Below are 18,838 nucleotides of genomic sequence, written 5' to 3'. Positions count from 1 at the left end.
GATTTAGCTCAGTTATAAAATATTTCAATCCATTAAATAACAAAACTAACAAGTGGCATTATCCTCACTTCTCACTTAAATGATAAGACAAACAAAAAGAGTCTATAGTGCTTTGATAAAGGACAAAGTAAAGTTTGATGTGCTCATTTGCATTTTTGCAACCAAAGAGCCCACAGATTACATTGTAGGTCTGGATAATGGCAGGAAAGTTCTTGGGCAAGATTTCAGAATGCTGTGGGAAAGAAATACAAATATTCATGGGCTGATAGTTTCCCTGTGGCATCAAGTTCAAGATTTCTGCAATGCAAAAATGCACACATACAAAAAAAGACAGCGTAGTGGTTGCTTGCCCTCTTTCTAAAAACATCTCACTAAATACTCAAGTGATATAATATGAAGTTTTCAAGAAATACTCTACATATAAGAAGCTCAGAATCCAAAGGGAAAAAAGAAATATGGATACAATATCAAGAAGTAGGAAGTATTAAGTAAATTAAGAGAAGTATAGATAAAATGGTAAGAGTTCAAAAAAGTGAAGAAGAATTTTTGACTGAAAATGGGGTTCAGAGAAATCTTCAGCAAGAAGGCAACAATTGGTGACCTAAAAATTAAATTTTAAAATGTGGGAATGGATAAGAGAAGATAGCAAATCCATGCAGATTAAAATGTGAGGCAAAGGTGGGGAAGAGTACTTTTCTTAAACTGATGCACAGAATATCCCAAGCCTGATCAGGAAAGGAAATATGTAAGAAAGCAGGTCCACATACAAAGCAATTTATAATTAGGCCTTTGAGAAACAAAATAAACAGTCTTGCACCAAATAACATTCTTCTTGGCCTTATGTATTTCTAAATAGTTCAATCCCTAAATTCTCTAACCAGGGGTAGGGATTCTAGAACTGACAAGCAGACTGGTTTTTACTTCCTTAGTACTCAGTTTTACCCATAAGACATGGTTGATGCCACTCAATGTTGAGTTCCGAGGGAGAGTCCAGCAGAGCTTCCGTGGAGATCTGCTGCACTTCCCCAGGAGCTATCTTCAGGCACAGGGATGCTGACGCTGGTGTTGGTGTTGGAAAATTGCATAGTTCTCCTGGAACTATCCTCTTTGCTAACAATGTGAGTTTCTATACCTTGGGTCTGGCCTCAACCAGAGGATTTGCCAAGCAAGTCCAAGTCCAGGCGATACCAGGCCCTCTTCTCGCGGTTGAACCAGGATATTTAAAAATCCTCCTTGTTCTGAAATTGTTCAGAGATAGGTGATTTCAATCCTGCGACAAAACTTGATGGAGGAGCATCAGACTTGACTTGGAGGATAGAGAGTTAGAATAAACTGTATGAACATTTGTTTCTAAAAATAGTGTTGTCCTACTTGACTGGCTGTTCTGCATTTAGTTGATTTGTAGATGGCAGCCCATCAAAGATTTTGGACCTCATTTCAGAAATGGTTATTATTCTTGGATTTTGTATGACCCTTTCTTTTCACCTGTCTACCCTCCAAGCAAACTGAATTCCTTAGCTACTTTTTCTTGACTGTCTGGAATACTGCCATTCATTCTGCTGGCACACAGTGTAGACTTACAGTAGTTTAAGGGCTGCATGTATGTGGAAGGGATGTAGCCCATTTCTGTGGAGTTGTGCCTCTTCCACCACTCATACTCTAATGTATCCAAAACACAGAGATAGTCAACCTTGTAGAACTTCAAAGTAATAAAGCTAGTTGAGTAACAGTCTTTGATTGTGATCACTTGCTTTGCATTTTAAAAGATGTGGAATTGCACACAAGCAAAACATTAGAAGAAAGCACTTTTACATCATTAAAGGTCAGAGAGAGGCCTTTGGAGTTGGCAGCTCAGATCCGCTGAGCCGCCATCTTGACACTCTCCAGATGAAGCTGCGAAGGTTTCACATTTCTTCCTCCAGTTATTGCAGCAATTGCTAAAGCTCCTGTCTCAAACAATCCAAGCTTCATTTGGGTGGCAACTTTGCAATGTGCTGCTTCTAGTTAGGTGACTTTGGGCAAAATGACAATCTGTATAAACTTCAGTGTCCTCAAACAGAAGATGCCAAGCCTCTGCCTTCTATATGGTCAAGAAGGGCGATGCTGGCCTGCAATGTATCCTGCACTGGTCCTTTGGCTCCTCTTAGCAGTCCAGCTGATTGGCATGGCTCCCCCACACATAGCTTGGAGGGAGGCAGCAAAGGGAGAGACTGCCTGAAGCAATGGGGCTCCCACCACAGTGGGCCTAGTTCTTTTTATTTCCTACGGGAAATTTTTTTTAACATTACCACGATTCATTATCACCAAACAGAACAATCTTTGGTTACTTTACCTCAGGAGTGGGAGTAGAAGTAAGACACTGGATGAAGAAACTGCAGTTTTGATTCAAAAGCATTGTTCAGGGCCTGTGCCTCCTCTCCCTGACGAAGGGCTCCTCAGCTCTCTGCCAAGTGTCACTTTCTCATGAAATGCAGAGTACAATCAAAAGTGCAGCTAATTTCAGAACTTGAGAAATAAATAAATAAAATACTTTTGAAGAGGCATTGGGTTCCCCTTCCCCGATTTTCGAAAACAGCAGGACTGCAACAGACCAACTGGATTTGGGTTGATACAGTTTTCTAGTTCAGGGCGGCAGGGGAAGTCCGGGTCTGAATGGACCTAGTCATTGAGCTCTGCGCAGGGCTGGCTGCATTTCCTCGCTAACACCTGGTCTACCCTAGGGCATTGTTTCATCATTTGTGATGACAGATCGTTTGCAAACAGCTGTCTTGATTTCTGCCCTTTGGCACCACAGCGCCCTGTTATGTCTTCCCTACTGTCTGCCTAAGCAAACATCTTCGGAAAGCCCCTGGGCTGGTAAGGAATCCTGACCTCTCCCCTAGTGTGGATCCTCCCACTTCCGGTTTAAGAACGGGACTTGCAAAACTAGCTTCTTGCTTCCCGTTTAGGGGCTGATCCTTTAGAAACAAATGGTAAAGAGCGAACAGTTTGGAAAAGCCATCAGAAATTTCTTGCTGTTGCCAAAGTTAAAGGAAGTATTAACCTGAACTCTGATAACAACAGTGAGAAGCAGACGGGAGAAATTGTAGCAAGTGAGAGGCTGAGGACTGGAGACGGCTTGGCATGTTTCTGACTGTGGGAGAGGAGGAGGAAAATATTTTTTCAGATGATTTGACTTGGTGATAAGACAGCTAGGCCTACCAAAAATGAGACTCTGGAAGGAGGAGCAGGCTGGAAGGGGAAATCATCCTATGGTTTTGAACTCCTTGTGTTTGAGTGGTCAGCAGGAAATCTACTAGAGATAAAAGTTATTATTCAACAGTTGGAACTATGCTCAGGAAGAAGTCCTGGCTAGAAATCTAAGTTTTGAATTTTGCTCAAAAAGTGGTTGTAGGAGAGGTCACCTTAGTACCAAAAGGTTGTAAAGAAGGAAGAAAAGAGAAGGTTGGATAGAGCAGTGGAAAGAACAATATTACAGGAGGGAAAGGAGATAACTAAGGTCTGTATCCTCTTTAGTGATGGTTTGTAAACGTGTAAACGTGAGAAAAACTTCAGGTAGGATCAGTATTAAATATTGAGAAAGAATACTACTTTGTCACCAACTTACCTGTTTCATTGCCAGTGAATACAGCTCTGTTTATAGATGTATAATTACATGTGTATAAATGTATAGGAATACATGCTACACTATTTATAATTTCAAAATTGCATGTAAATATGTGAATATGTAATACACATTTTGTATGTGAGTATATTTATCCATATATTCATATATAATAATCTTTACAAAAGGAATTATAGAGCGAAAATTATGTCTCTTCGTTTTAAGCATGAGTTGTTTGGTATGGTGTTACATCAAAATGATTTTAAATAGCTATGTCTTTGAAGTTTGGTTATAGTAGTCTCATATATGTGACCATTCAACACCTGGCTCTTCCAAAAAAGAATGCGATTCTGCCTTTAAAAACTGATGAAGTCTTGTTGAACCAGATGTGCCAATTTTGCGTACATTTGGGGCAAAAAGGAATTATAGAGAGAAAATTATGTCTTCTCATTTTAAAAATGAGTTGTTTGGTATGGTGTTACATCAAAATGATAGGGGTCCAATTTCGTTCTTTTGCCTCCAAATATCCAGTTTTCACAGAATCACTTATTGAAGAGACTGTCCTTTCTGCATCGAGTATTCATGGCTCTCCTGTCAAATGTTAGTTGATTGTACGTGCATGGGTTTGTTTGTGTCCTCTTGATTCTGTTCTGTTGTTCTATGTGTCTGTATTTATGATAGTACCGTACTGTTTTGATTACTATGGCTTTGTAATATACTTTGAAATTAGGAAGCATGATGGCTGTAGCTTTGTTTTTCTTTCTTAGGATTGCTTTGGGTATAGGGGATGTGTTGTGGTTCCACACAAATTTTAGAATGTTTTTTCTATTTCTATGAAAAATGCCTTTTGAATTTTGATAGGGATTGCATTCAATCTATAGATGGACATTTTAACAATGTTAATCCCTCTGATCCATGAACACAGGATATCTTTCTATTTGTTTGTATCTTCCTCAGTTTCTTCCATCAATGTCCTGTGCTGCCTTTTGAAAATGGCCCCCAGCCCCAAACTGGAGAAATGATAGGGCTTACTTCTTTCATTTCCTTTCTCTCAGGGTTCATCGCCCAATGCTGCCTGATGTCTTGTATCTGAAAATATCCATCATCAACTGTGGGTGAAATACAGCTCCTCCTGGAAATTCAGAGGGAAATTTTAGTACTTCCTTTTCAATTCCGAGTTTCTAGAGTTAGAAGATAGTGCAGTGATCACCTCCAACTGTGGCAGGTAGCTTTCTTACCTCTTTTCCCCTCTTCTTTTTATTATCACCATATTATCATGAATTTATATTGTCAGTATTTTACTATCAATCATAGTCTTTTTTAAAGTATTGTTTTTCCCAAATTTCTTCAATGGAAGCCTCTTTAAGCTAGAAGAGAATAAAGGAAATTCTCCATTTAGCATCAAGATAGGAAAGGATTTTTTAAATATAGTACAAAAAACCCAACAACCATGAAACAAATTTGACATCAAAAACTCTATACTGCGAAAGTCTTACCAAAAAGAAAATACAAGAAATACTTGAAGAAGATATTTAGATAATTTCAACATAAGCAAAGATTAGTGTTTACCTGTGCATTTCTGCACATATATTTAAAACTCCTACAAATCAACAAGGAAAATAAGAATCACTAGAGAAAGATATGGCCAAAGGAAATGAAGAACAATTCTTTTTTTTTAAGGGAACTCACATAAACTTTATTTTTAAACATTTTTATTGAAGTATAATTGACATACAATGTCCTATTAGCTTGAAGTATACATCATAGTGATTTAATGTTTAACTATATTATAAAATCATCACCACAAGTCTAGTTATCTGTTACCATACAAAATTATTAAAATATCATTGACCATATTCCCTATGTGTACATTACATTGCTATGGTTTATTACTTTTATAACTGGGTGTTTGTACCTCTTAATCCCTTTCACCTGTTTGGCACACTCCCCCAACGCTCTCCCTTCTGCCTGTTCTCTGTGTTTATGAGTCTGTTTTTGTTTTGTTTGTTTGTTTTGGTTTTTAGATTCCACATATAAGTTAAACTATGCAGTATTTGTCTTTCTCTGGCTGACTTATTTCACTTACCATAATACTCTCTAAGTCCCTCCATGTTGTTGCAAATGACAAGATTTCATTCTTTTTTATGGCTGAGTAATATTCCATTGTATATGTTTTATATATATATATATACACACACACGCACACATATATATATAAATATGATGTGAGATATATATATCTTACTTCTTTATCCATTCATCTAATGATGGACATTTAGTTTGCTTCCATATCTTGGCTTTCATATATAATGCTACAATGAACATAAGAGTGTATATGCCTCTTTGAATTAGTGTTTTCATTTTCTTCAGATAAATATCCATAGGTGGGATTGCTGGGTTGCATGGTAGTTCTATTTTTAATTTTTGAGGATTTTCCATACTGTTTTCCAAAGTGGCTGCATCAATTTATATCCCCAACAGTGTACGAGGGTTTCCTTTTCTCCACATCCTCTCCAACTCTTGTTATTTTCTGTCTTTTTGGTAATAGCCATTATAACAGCTGTGAAGTGGTATCTCATTATGGTTTTGATTTACGTTTCCCTGATGATTAGTGATATTAAGCATCTTTTCATGTGCATCTTGGCTGACGGTATGTCTTCCTTGGAAAAACATCTATTCAAGTCCTCTGTCCATTTTTTACTCAGGTTTTTGTTTTTGTATTAACTTGTATAAGTTCTTTATGTATTTTGGTTATCAACCCCCTTATCAGATGTATGATTTTCAAATATCTTCTCCCATTCAGTAGGTTACCTTTTTTTTTCTTTTATTTTATTTTGAGGAAGATTAGTCCTCAGCTAACATCTGCCACCAATCTTCCTCTTTTAGCTGAGGAAGATTGGCCCTGAACTAAGATCTGTGCCCATCTTCCTCTGCTTTATATGTGGGACGCCTGCCACAGCATGGCTTAATAAGCAGTGCATAGGTCTGTGCCTGGGATCTGAACCAGTGAAGCCCAGGCTGCCAAAGCAGAGCACATGAACTTAACTGCTGTGCCACCAGGCCAGCCCCAGTTGCGTTTTTGTTTTGTTGATGGTTTTCTTTGCTTTGAAAAGCTCTTCAGTTTGATGTAATTCCATTTGTCTGTTTTTGCTTTTGTTGCCCTTGTCTGAGGAGACTAGTCCAAAACAATATTGCTGAGATCGATGTCAAAGAACTGACTGCCTATGTTTTCTTCCAGAAGTTTTATGGTTTCAGGTCTTACATTTAAGTCTTTAATCCATTTTGAATTTATTTTTGTGTATGATGTAAGATAGTGGTCCATGTTCATTCTTTTGCGTGTAGTTGTCCAGTTATCCCAACACCATTTTTTGAAGAGACCGTCTTTTCCCCGTTATATATTGCTGCTTCCCTTGTCATAGATTAATCAACCATATATGCATGAATTTATTTCTGGGCTCTCTATTCTATTTCATTGATCTACGTGTTTGTTTTTATGCCAGTAGACAATAATTCTTAGAATATATCTTTTAAGAATTCTTCCATTCTCTGCCTTTGTTAAGACTTTCTCCCTGTTCCTAATATTCTTTCCTATAATTTATAAGGATTCATAAATTCTTTATTGCATTAATTCATTGAAGAGACATTTTTTGCCAGCCATGTCCTAGACATTGTTCTAAGACTTTGGGGTCCAAGACTTTTTCACTTCCTGAAGCAATTTAAGCACAAAAATACATATTCTAAAGCTGAATCTGGAGAGACCCAGTACAGAACTCAAGGTGGCACAATTTCCAGACTATACTTGATTTTAGACAAATATGATTTAACTAGTCTTTTGGTCATTTCAGCTATGTTTTTATTTTTTTAAGGAACAATCAGTAATCTAAATGAATCTGTGCCTGGAGGATATCACAAATATAGAAGAATGAAATGGGAAAAAAGTAGTTCTTCACTAATCTTGCCTTTTTGCTGTCCGTGAGTTATTATAAACAGCCACACTTACAGTCAGTAGATCAAATAAGGCAATGTGAATATGCTACTCCAGGATTTACTCTGATTAACAAGAATAATTAGAAAAATAAGCAAAGCAATTATAACTCAGAAATTCTTGAATATGTCTGGACTTATCTCCAAAACTTTGACTTCCTATGTGACTTCTCTTTCTTTCACCCAAATTCCCTCCCTGGAGCTCTTTTCAAAGCACCTAGTGTGGGATCAGTATTAGACCCATACTTTCAGTTTCTCTCATTTTTGTTACATTATAATATGGGTAGGTAGATGTTATCTCAATGTTTGTTTTTCTCTTTTATTTTTATTATGTTTCTCATCAAAGGATTATTTTTTATTATGTTATTGTTACTGATGTGTATTTGTTCGGAAATAACCTTGAGACTTGCTTTTCATTTTGATTTACTGCACATCAATACAAATCACTGCACTGACCTGTTGTTAATCTATTAATAATCTGTGCCAACCTTATGTATGAAGTTGCAAACAATTTTCGTTAAAACATTCGAAGGGTGAAGCTTTTGATATATATGATGAGGAAATATTTGCATCCAAAATTAATTGTTAGTAATTCTGTGCCTCTTTTCCACAGGAAAGAATGTTTAAATTTCATCAAATGAAATATATTTTTGAGACACTGGATAAAATGAGATGCCTGCGAAAACGTTCTACAGTGTCTTTCTTGGGAGTTCTTGTCATTTTCCTTCTATTTATGAACTTGTACATTGAAGATAGCTACGTGCTGGTGAGTTTGGGAGAATGATTATTTTTTGTTCAGATAAGACCTAAGTCAAACTAGACTTAGTCCACTTGTAACCTCACTTCAATCCCAGGCTGTTGCGATAGCCTTAGCTTGAGCAAAATTCTAACGTTGATTTTCTATCTAGCTACCTTTTGTGTTAATTACATCTTACTAACATTACAATTGTTTTGATTTATTTTGCAATATTTTCTTTAATACTTAATACATTTAATTACAAATAAGTTAGCTATCATCATTATGCCCAATTAATATTATATAGAACCATTACAATTTTTGAGCCTGAATTTGAAATATATAGAATAAACAAACTATGCTTAACATATTACTCCTTACTTTCTCTACTTTCCTGTATTATCATCAAAATTTTTAAAATCCCATTGTCTAATTAGTTATCCTAATTGTGCTATTTATTTTATTAAGAAGGAATATTTTATTGCAAAGTGTGACATCTTGTTTCGATTTTTATTGTCCTAAATGGCCACCATGTTATATATCTATATTCACTGAAAAGTAATATAGAACCTCAAGAACTAAAGATATTAATGTGAAAACCAGTAGTTTAAAAAAGATAAAATTAGTATACAATATACAAATGAATTTTTAAGTGAATTGTGGAAATAAATAAAATGGCATATTCTGGCTAATTCTGAGAACTCAATTTGTTTCTATTATTTATTGTTGTTGTTATAATTATCACATCATTTTATGTCGGATGGGAATAATATGGACATTATTGCTTATTCACTTTTTCTATCTGAATTGAGCTTAAGATATCCGGAAAAATCCTAATCTTTGTATTACTCCTGTTCCCATATTTCAGAAAATCAAAACCTTTGGTTACAAAGAGGACTGAATACTTTCCATCAGGCAAGCATGCTGAAAGTTTCAATTAATGTCTTAGCAAGAAAGAATCTGACAATAACCACAGAGAGCATTTCCCATGGTTTGTTAACTATCCACTATTTGTCAGATTCTATTCTGTAGCCTATGAACCTACCATATCATCTTAGTTGGTACAGATCCTTGTAGGAGGTCTTCTGTAAAGCATCTTGCTTCCTTTAGCGTTGTTTTTTGATGGTGGAATCCTGCCAGATTCCTAGATCTTGACTCTACCTGGGCCATTTACCTTCAAGTATAGGTCTTAATATGGTGGACACTTCATTCTCCTATCCATAGTCAATTCACAATGGTTGAAATTACAACAAACTAATGAAATTTGACTAGGCATGATTTAGGTAAACTGGATTTAGTCGCAAACTGGAGAAGCTTACTAGTGATATGCACTTTGGATTTTTTTTAACCTGATTATTAGGTTTATTGGATTTAAGGATGATAGAGCAAGGCCCATGTGATCCAGCTATCTTTTTCTTGATAGAATTAAAGATCATAAATTCACTAGAGAAGCTCTTGAGTAATGATTTAATTTTGTAATAAAAATTTATTTCTTACATCTGTGTCTACTGGTAGAAGTAAATCAAAGCTTGTAAATCAAAAACATGTTATTGGCAGGATGCTTGTGAATTCAATGACTTGCTGCATTTATGAAACACTTTTAAGTGCAGTTTCAATGTTTCACTTTAAACGGACAAAAGATCATTGTACGCAACAAACCTCCTTATATTTTTTTGGAATAGAACCTCTCCAAATTCACTATAAAAAGTGTAAGGAGTAGTAGAGTATATATCCATAAGAAGCTGAAATGCTATTGCTTTGTTTTGTAAATTTTTACACGTTCCTATCTAAACATTGATCCTAGCCACCTAATAAAAGTTATGATTTAATGAAGTAGCTCTAACTAAAGAGTACTTTCTCAGTGAAATTTTTTCTGGCTACATTAGCCATATAACTACTCAAATTTGCAAGTTAGCCTAGGTGCAGAGAAGAGGTTGCATCTTAGCTTTAAAAATTGAAATTATTTTTAAATAATTTTATTAAGTCGGAAAAAGTGGGTTAAAATGATTGTTAAATACAAGCACCCTCACTTATTGAAAATTCAATGACAGTATTTTTACCAGCTTAATTTTTCACTATATACTAAATGATGTTTTCTACCTAAATTGCGTATTGAGCTAAATTTTATCCCAAAGCTTAATACGTATAAAGATTTGAAACTTTCTTCAGATCGTTAATGTAAAATTACATTAAGCTTGTTGTTCTAAAAATGTTTAATATCTATGGAAAACTGGCCCCCTACTAGGATATAATGCAATTTCTTTTAAGTACTTCCCACTTTTTGACCCTTTTATCTGTGTTTATTTCATTTTTCATAAAGTTATCTGACTTGATTTTCTTTTGGGACTCCAGAATGCCACACTGCCTGAAATTTTCTAAGCATGCACATTAGTGCGTCTTTCTTTTTCTGTCTTGCTTATTTCAGGGGGAAGTAGTAGTCATAATTCAGAGAAATCAGGTAAACAATTAGAAGTTGTAAGGTCTCTGGAATTACTTAGCACATTCTATTCTGCTCCTTTTTGCAAGAAAATCCACTGGTGGCCTGAAATCCTGCGCATGTAACAGTTCAGTCTGTTGCTTACATGTTAGGGGCATATGTGCCTTTCAGTGAGAAAGGAAGCTGAGCTCAGTGTAAGAGACAAATAGTATTACAAGGAAAGCTAAGTAGAAGAGACGCTGCATGCCCAATCAACTTAGCCTCTCAGCTGCGAGCATCTTCAAAGTAGCCACTAGAGTATATATTTAGTCTGTAGCTAGTCTGTTGAATTGCATTCCCATCCAGAAAATGATTGTCATAAAGCTTTGTCTTGTTACTGAGAAATACACTACAGCATAGTAGCTACAGAAAGAAGGTATCCAGGGAGAGCCTGGCTGTTCAGGTAGATGCCTCTGGAAAGCAGCCAACAAGGCTGCGTCAGGTGAAAGCCACATTATTTATTTATTCTGAAATGTGTAAAGAAACTTGTTCTTGAGAATTTAATAAAGTGCTTTCATATAAGTTACGTTTCATTTTATATTCTATTATATCCTTCAATCAGGATGAATGTACACTATCTTATCACAGAAAAGGTCTGGATTTTTACATGTTCAAGAAAGAATTCTTAAAGAAATATTCAATATCCTTCACTTCTGTTAGATTGTGACATCACATAAGAACAGAATGGTAAAATGAATTCAGAGTTGTGACTACTGTGATTTTTATGGGTATTTCTTTTAGACGCTATTGATTATGGACACTGTTATATTCCTATTAAAATAGTTGAGGCTAAACTGAATCCCTGGTTACTTTTGGTAATCCTAAATTTGTTTATTTTAAAACTTTAATGATGTTTTATAAGTTTTCAGAAAGACAAAGATGAAAATATTTCTGTGTGAAAAATTTTAAATAATCAAAACTCAATGGATATTCAATTAGCATATTTATAAGAAATCTAGCACCCAAGATTTAATTTCATATATTTTGAAAGTCTATAACTTACAGATGGCCAATCCATTATAAATCTTATAAAAGACTAAAGTGTATTTTCTTTGTCCAAATTATCAAGGCAGTATAAAATATAGAAATACAGTGTTAAAGGCCAAATATAGGTTCATAAACATAATTGAACACACAGAAAAGATATTCAGAATGAATCTTGATTTAGCAAGGACAAGATTGAAAGTTCTTCCCGGTCATAGCCACTATTCTCAGTTTTTATTCTAAGACAATTCCAGTTTGGCCATAGATTTAAAAGTTTGAGTTAGTCACCCCTTCCGTTGACATATGAATTTGAGGTGAAGTAGTGACTGTTTCAATTGAGGTAAAACTTGTATTTGAATTCTAATTTTTTAGAGCAGGAGTTTAATTAAAGTTTTACTGACCACATCCAAATAATATGATGACCAAACTTATTTAATATCTTCACTTTCTCTATAGTCTTAATGGCTTACACATGCCTGACCTGCCATTCTATGCTGAATAGCAGAAATAGACCCATGTAACACCACAGAGTACAGTAGACACTTTGCCAAAAAAGAAACATTTCTTTTTAATTACATTTCCCCAAACATATCCTATTAATGGTAGTAAACCATATACAAAAGCCAAGAAAGTCATCATTTTGCTGATAATGTATAGCCAATAGAACTTCATCAAATGGTGATTAAATAATCAAAATCTACAATTGGACTTAGAGATGGGAGAAAAAAGGAAGCAACTAATGGTTAATAGAATATATTTTAAGCTGAATATGAATATGTTTTCTTGGATATAAACCTACCTGAAGATTGAATGATGTAAGTCTGTTACCAAATAGTTTAAAGGATCCTAAATATAAAAAGGACCAGACTTCATTTCCAACAGAATACCACACACACATACACACAAGCACACGTCTCAAGGGAAAGACTTGTGCAAGGTCTGAAGACATTTCCTTTACTTGGTACAAATGTATCTTAATGGAGCTACCTCAAAGACCTTGGAAAAAACTGCCACGTCACAAGGACCATGGCTGTCCATTCCCAACAGCCTTCGATTCTAGCGGTCATGTAAGAGACTGAATAAAGCATCTTGATTAATGAATTATCCAAAATACAACTCTTATGTCCACTGCTGCATACTTTCTAATCATTCCTAAAGTTTCCCACTCATGGAAATAACGTGTGGTCTTTTATTTGACAGTGCTGGAAGAAGAGTAAATACTTAATATGACTCAAAAATGGGGAATTTAGTGGCAATTAGCTTTACATGGAGCTTTAAAACAGATTAGTGTCAAATTTTAAGATCCTTGAATTATTGTAAAGCATTTGAATTTTAACATGAAGGCAGTGGGAGTCTTCATGTAGAGACTTTTTATCCAGAGGATGCCATTACTAATGTATGCGATAGAAAAGCAAATGTAAGTCTACTATAGAGTGGAAGAGGGTAGAGACTCCAGGTAGACATTCAGGGGAGAGATAATGATTGACAGCATGTGGTCCCAGTGACTGAGATTTATATAACACCCATATTACATATCAGCCCCATATATTTACTGCATAAGGAGAAACTTTATTTAAGCTGTGACCAGTTGTTATTTATTTATTTTCTCTGCCTCCTCCTTGGCATTCAGGAAGGAGACAAACAATTTGGAAGGGAAACATCCACCCATCAACTGAACTCAGAACGCTATGTGCATACTTTCAAAGATTTATCAAATTTCTCAGGAACCATCAATGTCACCTATCGCTACTTAGCTGCCACGCCTTTACAAAGAAAACGTAAGTATCTTTACACTTGTAAATCAAGAATGTGTAAAATATATTGTTTTAAAATAATGATAATTTGCTTCATTTTTATAGCAATAAAAGTTTCTAGGCTTTACCAGTGTAATATATTCTTTGGGAAATATTTCAATGTCTCTTCGTAAATTGCAGTTACTCATTGATCCAATTCCATTAATAAAAAAAATTAAAATGCCTATTTGTAGTATGATCTTTTTAGCAGTTTTCTGTAGAACTGTATAGAGAGACAAAGAAAAATCAATTTGTTTTAAATTTTAAAAGTTAGCTTTTAAAAATAACTGTTCCCATCTTGATACATTTTCTAACTCTAATAATTTGGTTTTTATGACTTGCTACCAGTTTTGAAATAGTGAAAGTCATTGTATTAGTTCCTTAAGGTGCTATAACAAACTATCTGGTTTGAAACAGCAGAAATTTATTCTCTCACATTTCTGGAGCCAGAAGTCCGAAATCAAGGTGCTGGGTAGCCCCACACTCCCTCCAAAAGTTCTAGAGGAGAATTCTTCCCTGCCTCTTCCAGCTTCTGGTAGCTCTTAGCATTCCTTGGTTGGTGGCATCATAACTCCAGTCTCTTCCTCCATCTTGATGTGTCCTTCTTCCCCATGTCTCCCTGTGTCCTCTCCTCTTCTTTACAAGGACTCCAGTTATTGAATTTAGGATCCTCTCTAAATCCAATAGGATTTAATCTCAAGATTCTTAACTAATTACATCTGGAAATATTCTATTTCCAAATAAGATCCCATTCTGAGGTTCCAGATAGACATGACTTTTTGGAGGAAACTATTCAACCCATCACTGGCGGTTTAGATCCAAGAAGTAACATACTACATTTCATGGATTTCAAGACTCCATGGAGTATAGAAAGTGTCACGATCGAATTAATGTAGCACTAAGAAAGTATAAGCATTATCAGTTTTAATTGTAAGATGCCATCAATTGTAATATGCAACCTGATTTTAAAGTATTTTTATGTGAAATATATGAATTTTAAAATCAACCAAGTGCAGTGATATCATGAATTTCCTTTTTCCTCTTTTTCTTCAACATTATATTTTTTTCCCTTTTTTTTTATTTTGCTGGGATCATATTGATTAACGTATAAATTTCAGATATATATTATTATATTTCAATTTCTGTGTAGAATGCATCATGTTCACCAGCAATAGTCCAGTTTTAACCCATCACCATACATATGTGCCCCTTTACCCCTTTCACCCTCCAAACAACTCCACGAATTTCTTAATAAATTGTGTGGACACCACAAAATTGAGTTCCCTGCTGGGAGTGTTTATGCAAGTGAGTTTGTGATCACTAGGTTGAGGAAATTTTAACTTAGTTAATTCAGCTTTCATTAAATCTTTTTTTTTCTTTCATTCTACCATTTCAAATGTCTATGTTCTTAAACTTCCTTCTAATTGCATAAAACTGCCACTATTTTTTAATCTCCATCTGTTACACTGCCTTTATTCAAACATTACTAATGCCCCCTTTCCATGCTAAGTTTACTAATGCATATTTGCACAAATGCCAATTGCTTTACCCTGAAGAGGCAATATAAAACAATGCAAACAATATAAAACAGGGTGAGAGCAGGGCAGCTTCCATTTTGGCACTCCACCAGTTATGAAGTGTCACACTTTGCACAAATTACCTCATGATCTCACTGTGACTTACTTTCCTCGTCTATAAAGCAGGGATGATGACAAGCACAAAGCTATGCCAAAGACTATTATGAATGTTCAAGATGCATATTACAGGTAAAGTGCATAGACTCCTGCCTTTTGTGTAGAAAGTAGTCTGGAAGTGTTGGCCATTATTGAGCATTAATGAAGGCTGGTGGCTGGAGTTTAATGGTACCAGGTAACGTATTAGTTTTTGAGTAGAAGTCAACATTGTAAGCCCAAGCATTTAAACAAAATGTGTAAATCTCTACCTCTCTGACATACTAGTAAAAAAGATTTTTCTTGGAAGGGGCTTATTCAGTACCACACAAATCATATCATGTAGGTGTCTGTATTAAAACAGTAATCTTGGGGGATACGAACATTTCCCTATTTTCCAAATGGTGGTTCTGAGATTTTATTCAACGGTGAGTCATAGTGAGAATAAGAGCCTTAAAAAGTGGAAACATTTCAATAGAATGACATCTAACACTTCTCAGAAGCAAACTGCCATTTCACAGGGTTTTATTTTATTCCCTAAAAATATCCAATTCTAATTTTAGATTTTAAGTATCTGAATAAAACTTTGTCCAGACAAAATTACTATAAAATGTGTTTCAAAATAAATAAAACAGTAATATTTATGTCTTGGAACAGTGTACCATATACTTGAAAAATAATGCAGTTTTTCAAAAATAGCTTATGATGCCGTTTGCATTCTAATTAACATTTAGATGAATTTCAAAATAAAACTGTGAAGTCCAGCTATGAATTCTTCTGTTACAAGATGACAGTGATCAAAGAAAAATGAAAATATATGACATGTTTTCTAAGAAAAATTTAAAGATGATTAAAAGAATGTTACCCTTAATTTTCTTTTTCATCATCTGAAAAGAATTTGTCATCTTTAACTGCGAATTCCCTTCTCCTTTTGCAGGTTTTTAAAAAAATAGCATGGATGTTCTCTAAATATCTCTCTATTTTCTATAATGGGCATATATGAGAACATTAAGCTGCAGAACGCTTTAAACTATATTTTTAATTTCATAAGCAAATGTTTACTGTAATAGAGTTCATATATCATTGTGCTTAAAATGCAATTTTTTTCATAGAAAATGTCAATTATATATAAAGTAGTACAGCCTTTATATATTTAGCATAACACTTTAATCACAAAATGTTCTATACATAATCCTCACTAGGTTTACTTCATTTAGTAGCAGGCCTAAGGGGAAAATATCTTTTTTTTTTTTTTTTTCCTTTTTCTACGTTATTCAAAACCTATCTCACATTTAACTTGTCTTTCTTCTGAATTCTTTTGCTCAGGGTTTCTTACAATTGGACTTTCGTCAGTAAAACGAAAAAAAGGAAACTATTTACTTGAGACAATCAGGTCAATTTTTGAGCAATCCAGCTATGAAGAGCTGAAGGAGATTTCAGTGGTGGTTCATCTGGCAGAGTTTAATTCATCCTGGCGTGAGGTCATGGTTCAGGATATTACACAGAAATTTGCCCACCATATTATTGCAGGAAGATTAATAGTTATACATGCTCCAGAGGAGTATTACCCAATCCTGGATGGCCTTAAAAGAAATTACAATGATCCAGAAGATAGAGTCAGATTTCGTTCCAAGCAAAATGTAGACTATGCGTTTCTGCTTAATTTTTGTGCCAATACTTCAGACTATTATGTAATGCTTGAAGACGATGTTCGATGTTCAAAAAACTTCTTAACTGCCATCAAGAAAGTCATTACATCTCTAGAAGGAACTTACTGGGTAACTCTTGAATTCTCTAAGCTTGGCTACATTGGAAAACTTTACCATTCTCATGACCTCCCACGTTTGGCACATTTTTTATTAATGTTTTATCAAGAAATGCCTTGTGATTGGCTGCTGACTCATTTCCGGGATCTGTTGGCTCAGAAAAATGTGATCCGTTTTAAACCATCTCTCTTTCAGCACATGGGTTATTATTCATCATATAAAGGGGCTGAGAATAAGCTGAAGGATGATGATTTTGAAGAGGAGTCATTTGACATCCCTGATAACCCTCCTGCAAGCCTATATACCAACATGAATGTTTTTGAAAGTTATGAAGCAAGCAAGGCGTATAGCAGTGTTGATGAGTACTTTTGGGGGAAACCACCTTCAACAGGAGACATCTTTGTGATTGTATTTGAAAATCCAATTGTAATTAAAAAAATTAAAGTGACTACTGGAACAGAAGATCGGCAAAATGACATTTTACATCATGGAGCCCTAGATGTTGGGGAAAATGTCGTACGTTTCAAAAGAATTAGACAATGTGTTACTTATGTAAGACTAGGGGAATTCAAAAATGGAAACTTTGAAATGTCAGATATGAATCAAAAAATTCCATTTGATATACACTGCATAAGGATTTACGTTACCAAAACACAAAAGGAATGGCTGATTATTAGGAGTATTAGCATTTGGACTTCTTAGCTGATTAAACCAATGTGTCCAATTCCTGAAGCAGGTCTTCCTGTTTCCTTGTTTGCTCCCTTCCTCTTTTGCTGCCTTTGTCCTTGGGAGGGAAAGCAATGGATGGGATATTTTAAAAGAAAAGTCAATGGTCTCGGCAGTTTTGATTTACACATTGTCAATATAATTTTACTCTACTACACACTTGTATTTATTTTAACTTCTGAAGTTGAGTATCAGTCCATAGTTAATACTACTTTCATTTATACTTTTTAATGTTATCATATTAGTTTTAAAATTTCTGCTGAATGTTAAAAAGGTAAGATGAAGGATTGAAAATGAAAACATTTAGTTTGTTGGATGGTAAGTCTTGAAAAATAGTTGCCAACTATATACACTTCCTCAAGAATTGATTTCATTATATCATCAGGTAGCTTTTATTAAGCATCTGCGTGAATATGCAGTTGGTTAGAATGATAATCTGTTTTTCTCTTGTAAACTTAGGTTTCCATAGACTTCTATACATCTGTAATGGATACTTCCTCATGGAAGTGATGTCTTTACAACAGAATTTTGTGTTTAGGTTGGGTGATGGAAAGGCAAAGAAGACAAAAACTCTCTCCCTTGATTATTTATATGAAAGGGGACATTGTTCATTGTATAAAAACATTTAATTGAGCACCTATTGTTAATAAATTTTCTGTGGGAAGCAGTCTTTTTCTAGTTTCCCTTTTGCAAATGAGAATAGTTATGCTCGATATTTTCAGGTTACATTGGGTACCTGCATTTAATAGAAGAAATTTGAGAAGGCCTATAGTTAGTTCATTCTTACAAACATTTTCAGTATATGCAGAAAATTTTGAAATTGGTTTTATACATTTTGTATTAAAATTTATGTGATTGAAATCATTGTGATTTATCATATACTTTTTTGGAGTTTAAATGGACATCTTATAAAGGAGAGGAGTAAGAAGCATAAAAATCGGTTGACTTTTCTACGCTCAGAGCTAGTTCATAGCAAAGCCAGAATGAGAGATCAGATGTTCGGATACCCAGACAATGCTCTTTCCCTCATCTAGAGATTGCTCCTTACGTAATTTATGCCTTCTGTTCCCTGCTACCTGAGTCTCAGATAACAAGTTAC

At 34.8% G+C, this 18,838-nt stretch overlaps 1 protein-coding gene across 14 annotated transcripts in view; it reads left to right on the top strand.

The window, feature by feature from the left end:
* MGAT4C (MGAT4 family member C) overlaps positions 1-18,609 on the top strand; it is a 693,471-nt gene extending 674,862 nt beyond the window's left edge. For 8 of the 14 annotated variants that reach the window (XM_070254603.1, XM_070254597.1, XM_023631367.2 and 5 more), the window contains 3 exons: positions 8,202-8,354; positions 13,415-13,562; positions 16,574-18,609. In XM_070254603.1, the coding sequence (XP_070110704.1) occupies positions 8,208-8,354; positions 13,415-13,562; positions 16,574-17,715 (1,437 nt within the window). In that variant the 5' untranslated portion in view covers positions 8,202-8,207 and the 3' untranslated portion in view covers positions 17,716-18,609. Of the gene's footprint in view, positions 1-2,720; positions 2,857-4,659; positions 4,830-7,470; positions 7,577-8,201; positions 8,355-13,414; positions 13,563-16,573 lie in introns of those variants that run through there. The other 6 variants (XM_070254602.1, XM_023631364.2, XM_023631365.2 and 3 more) reach the window with 4 other exon arrangements.
* The last annotated feature ends 229 nt before the right edge of the window (positions 18,610-18,838 follow it).

Source organism: Equus caballus, chromosome 28 (assembly GCF_041296265.1).
Source record: "Equus caballus isolate H_3958 breed thoroughbred chromosome 28, TB-T2T, whole genome shotgun sequence".
NCBI lineage: Eukaryota > Metazoa > Chordata > Mammalia > Perissodactyla > Equidae > Equus > Equus caballus.
This window is presented reverse-complemented; position numbering and strand designations above follow the sequence as displayed.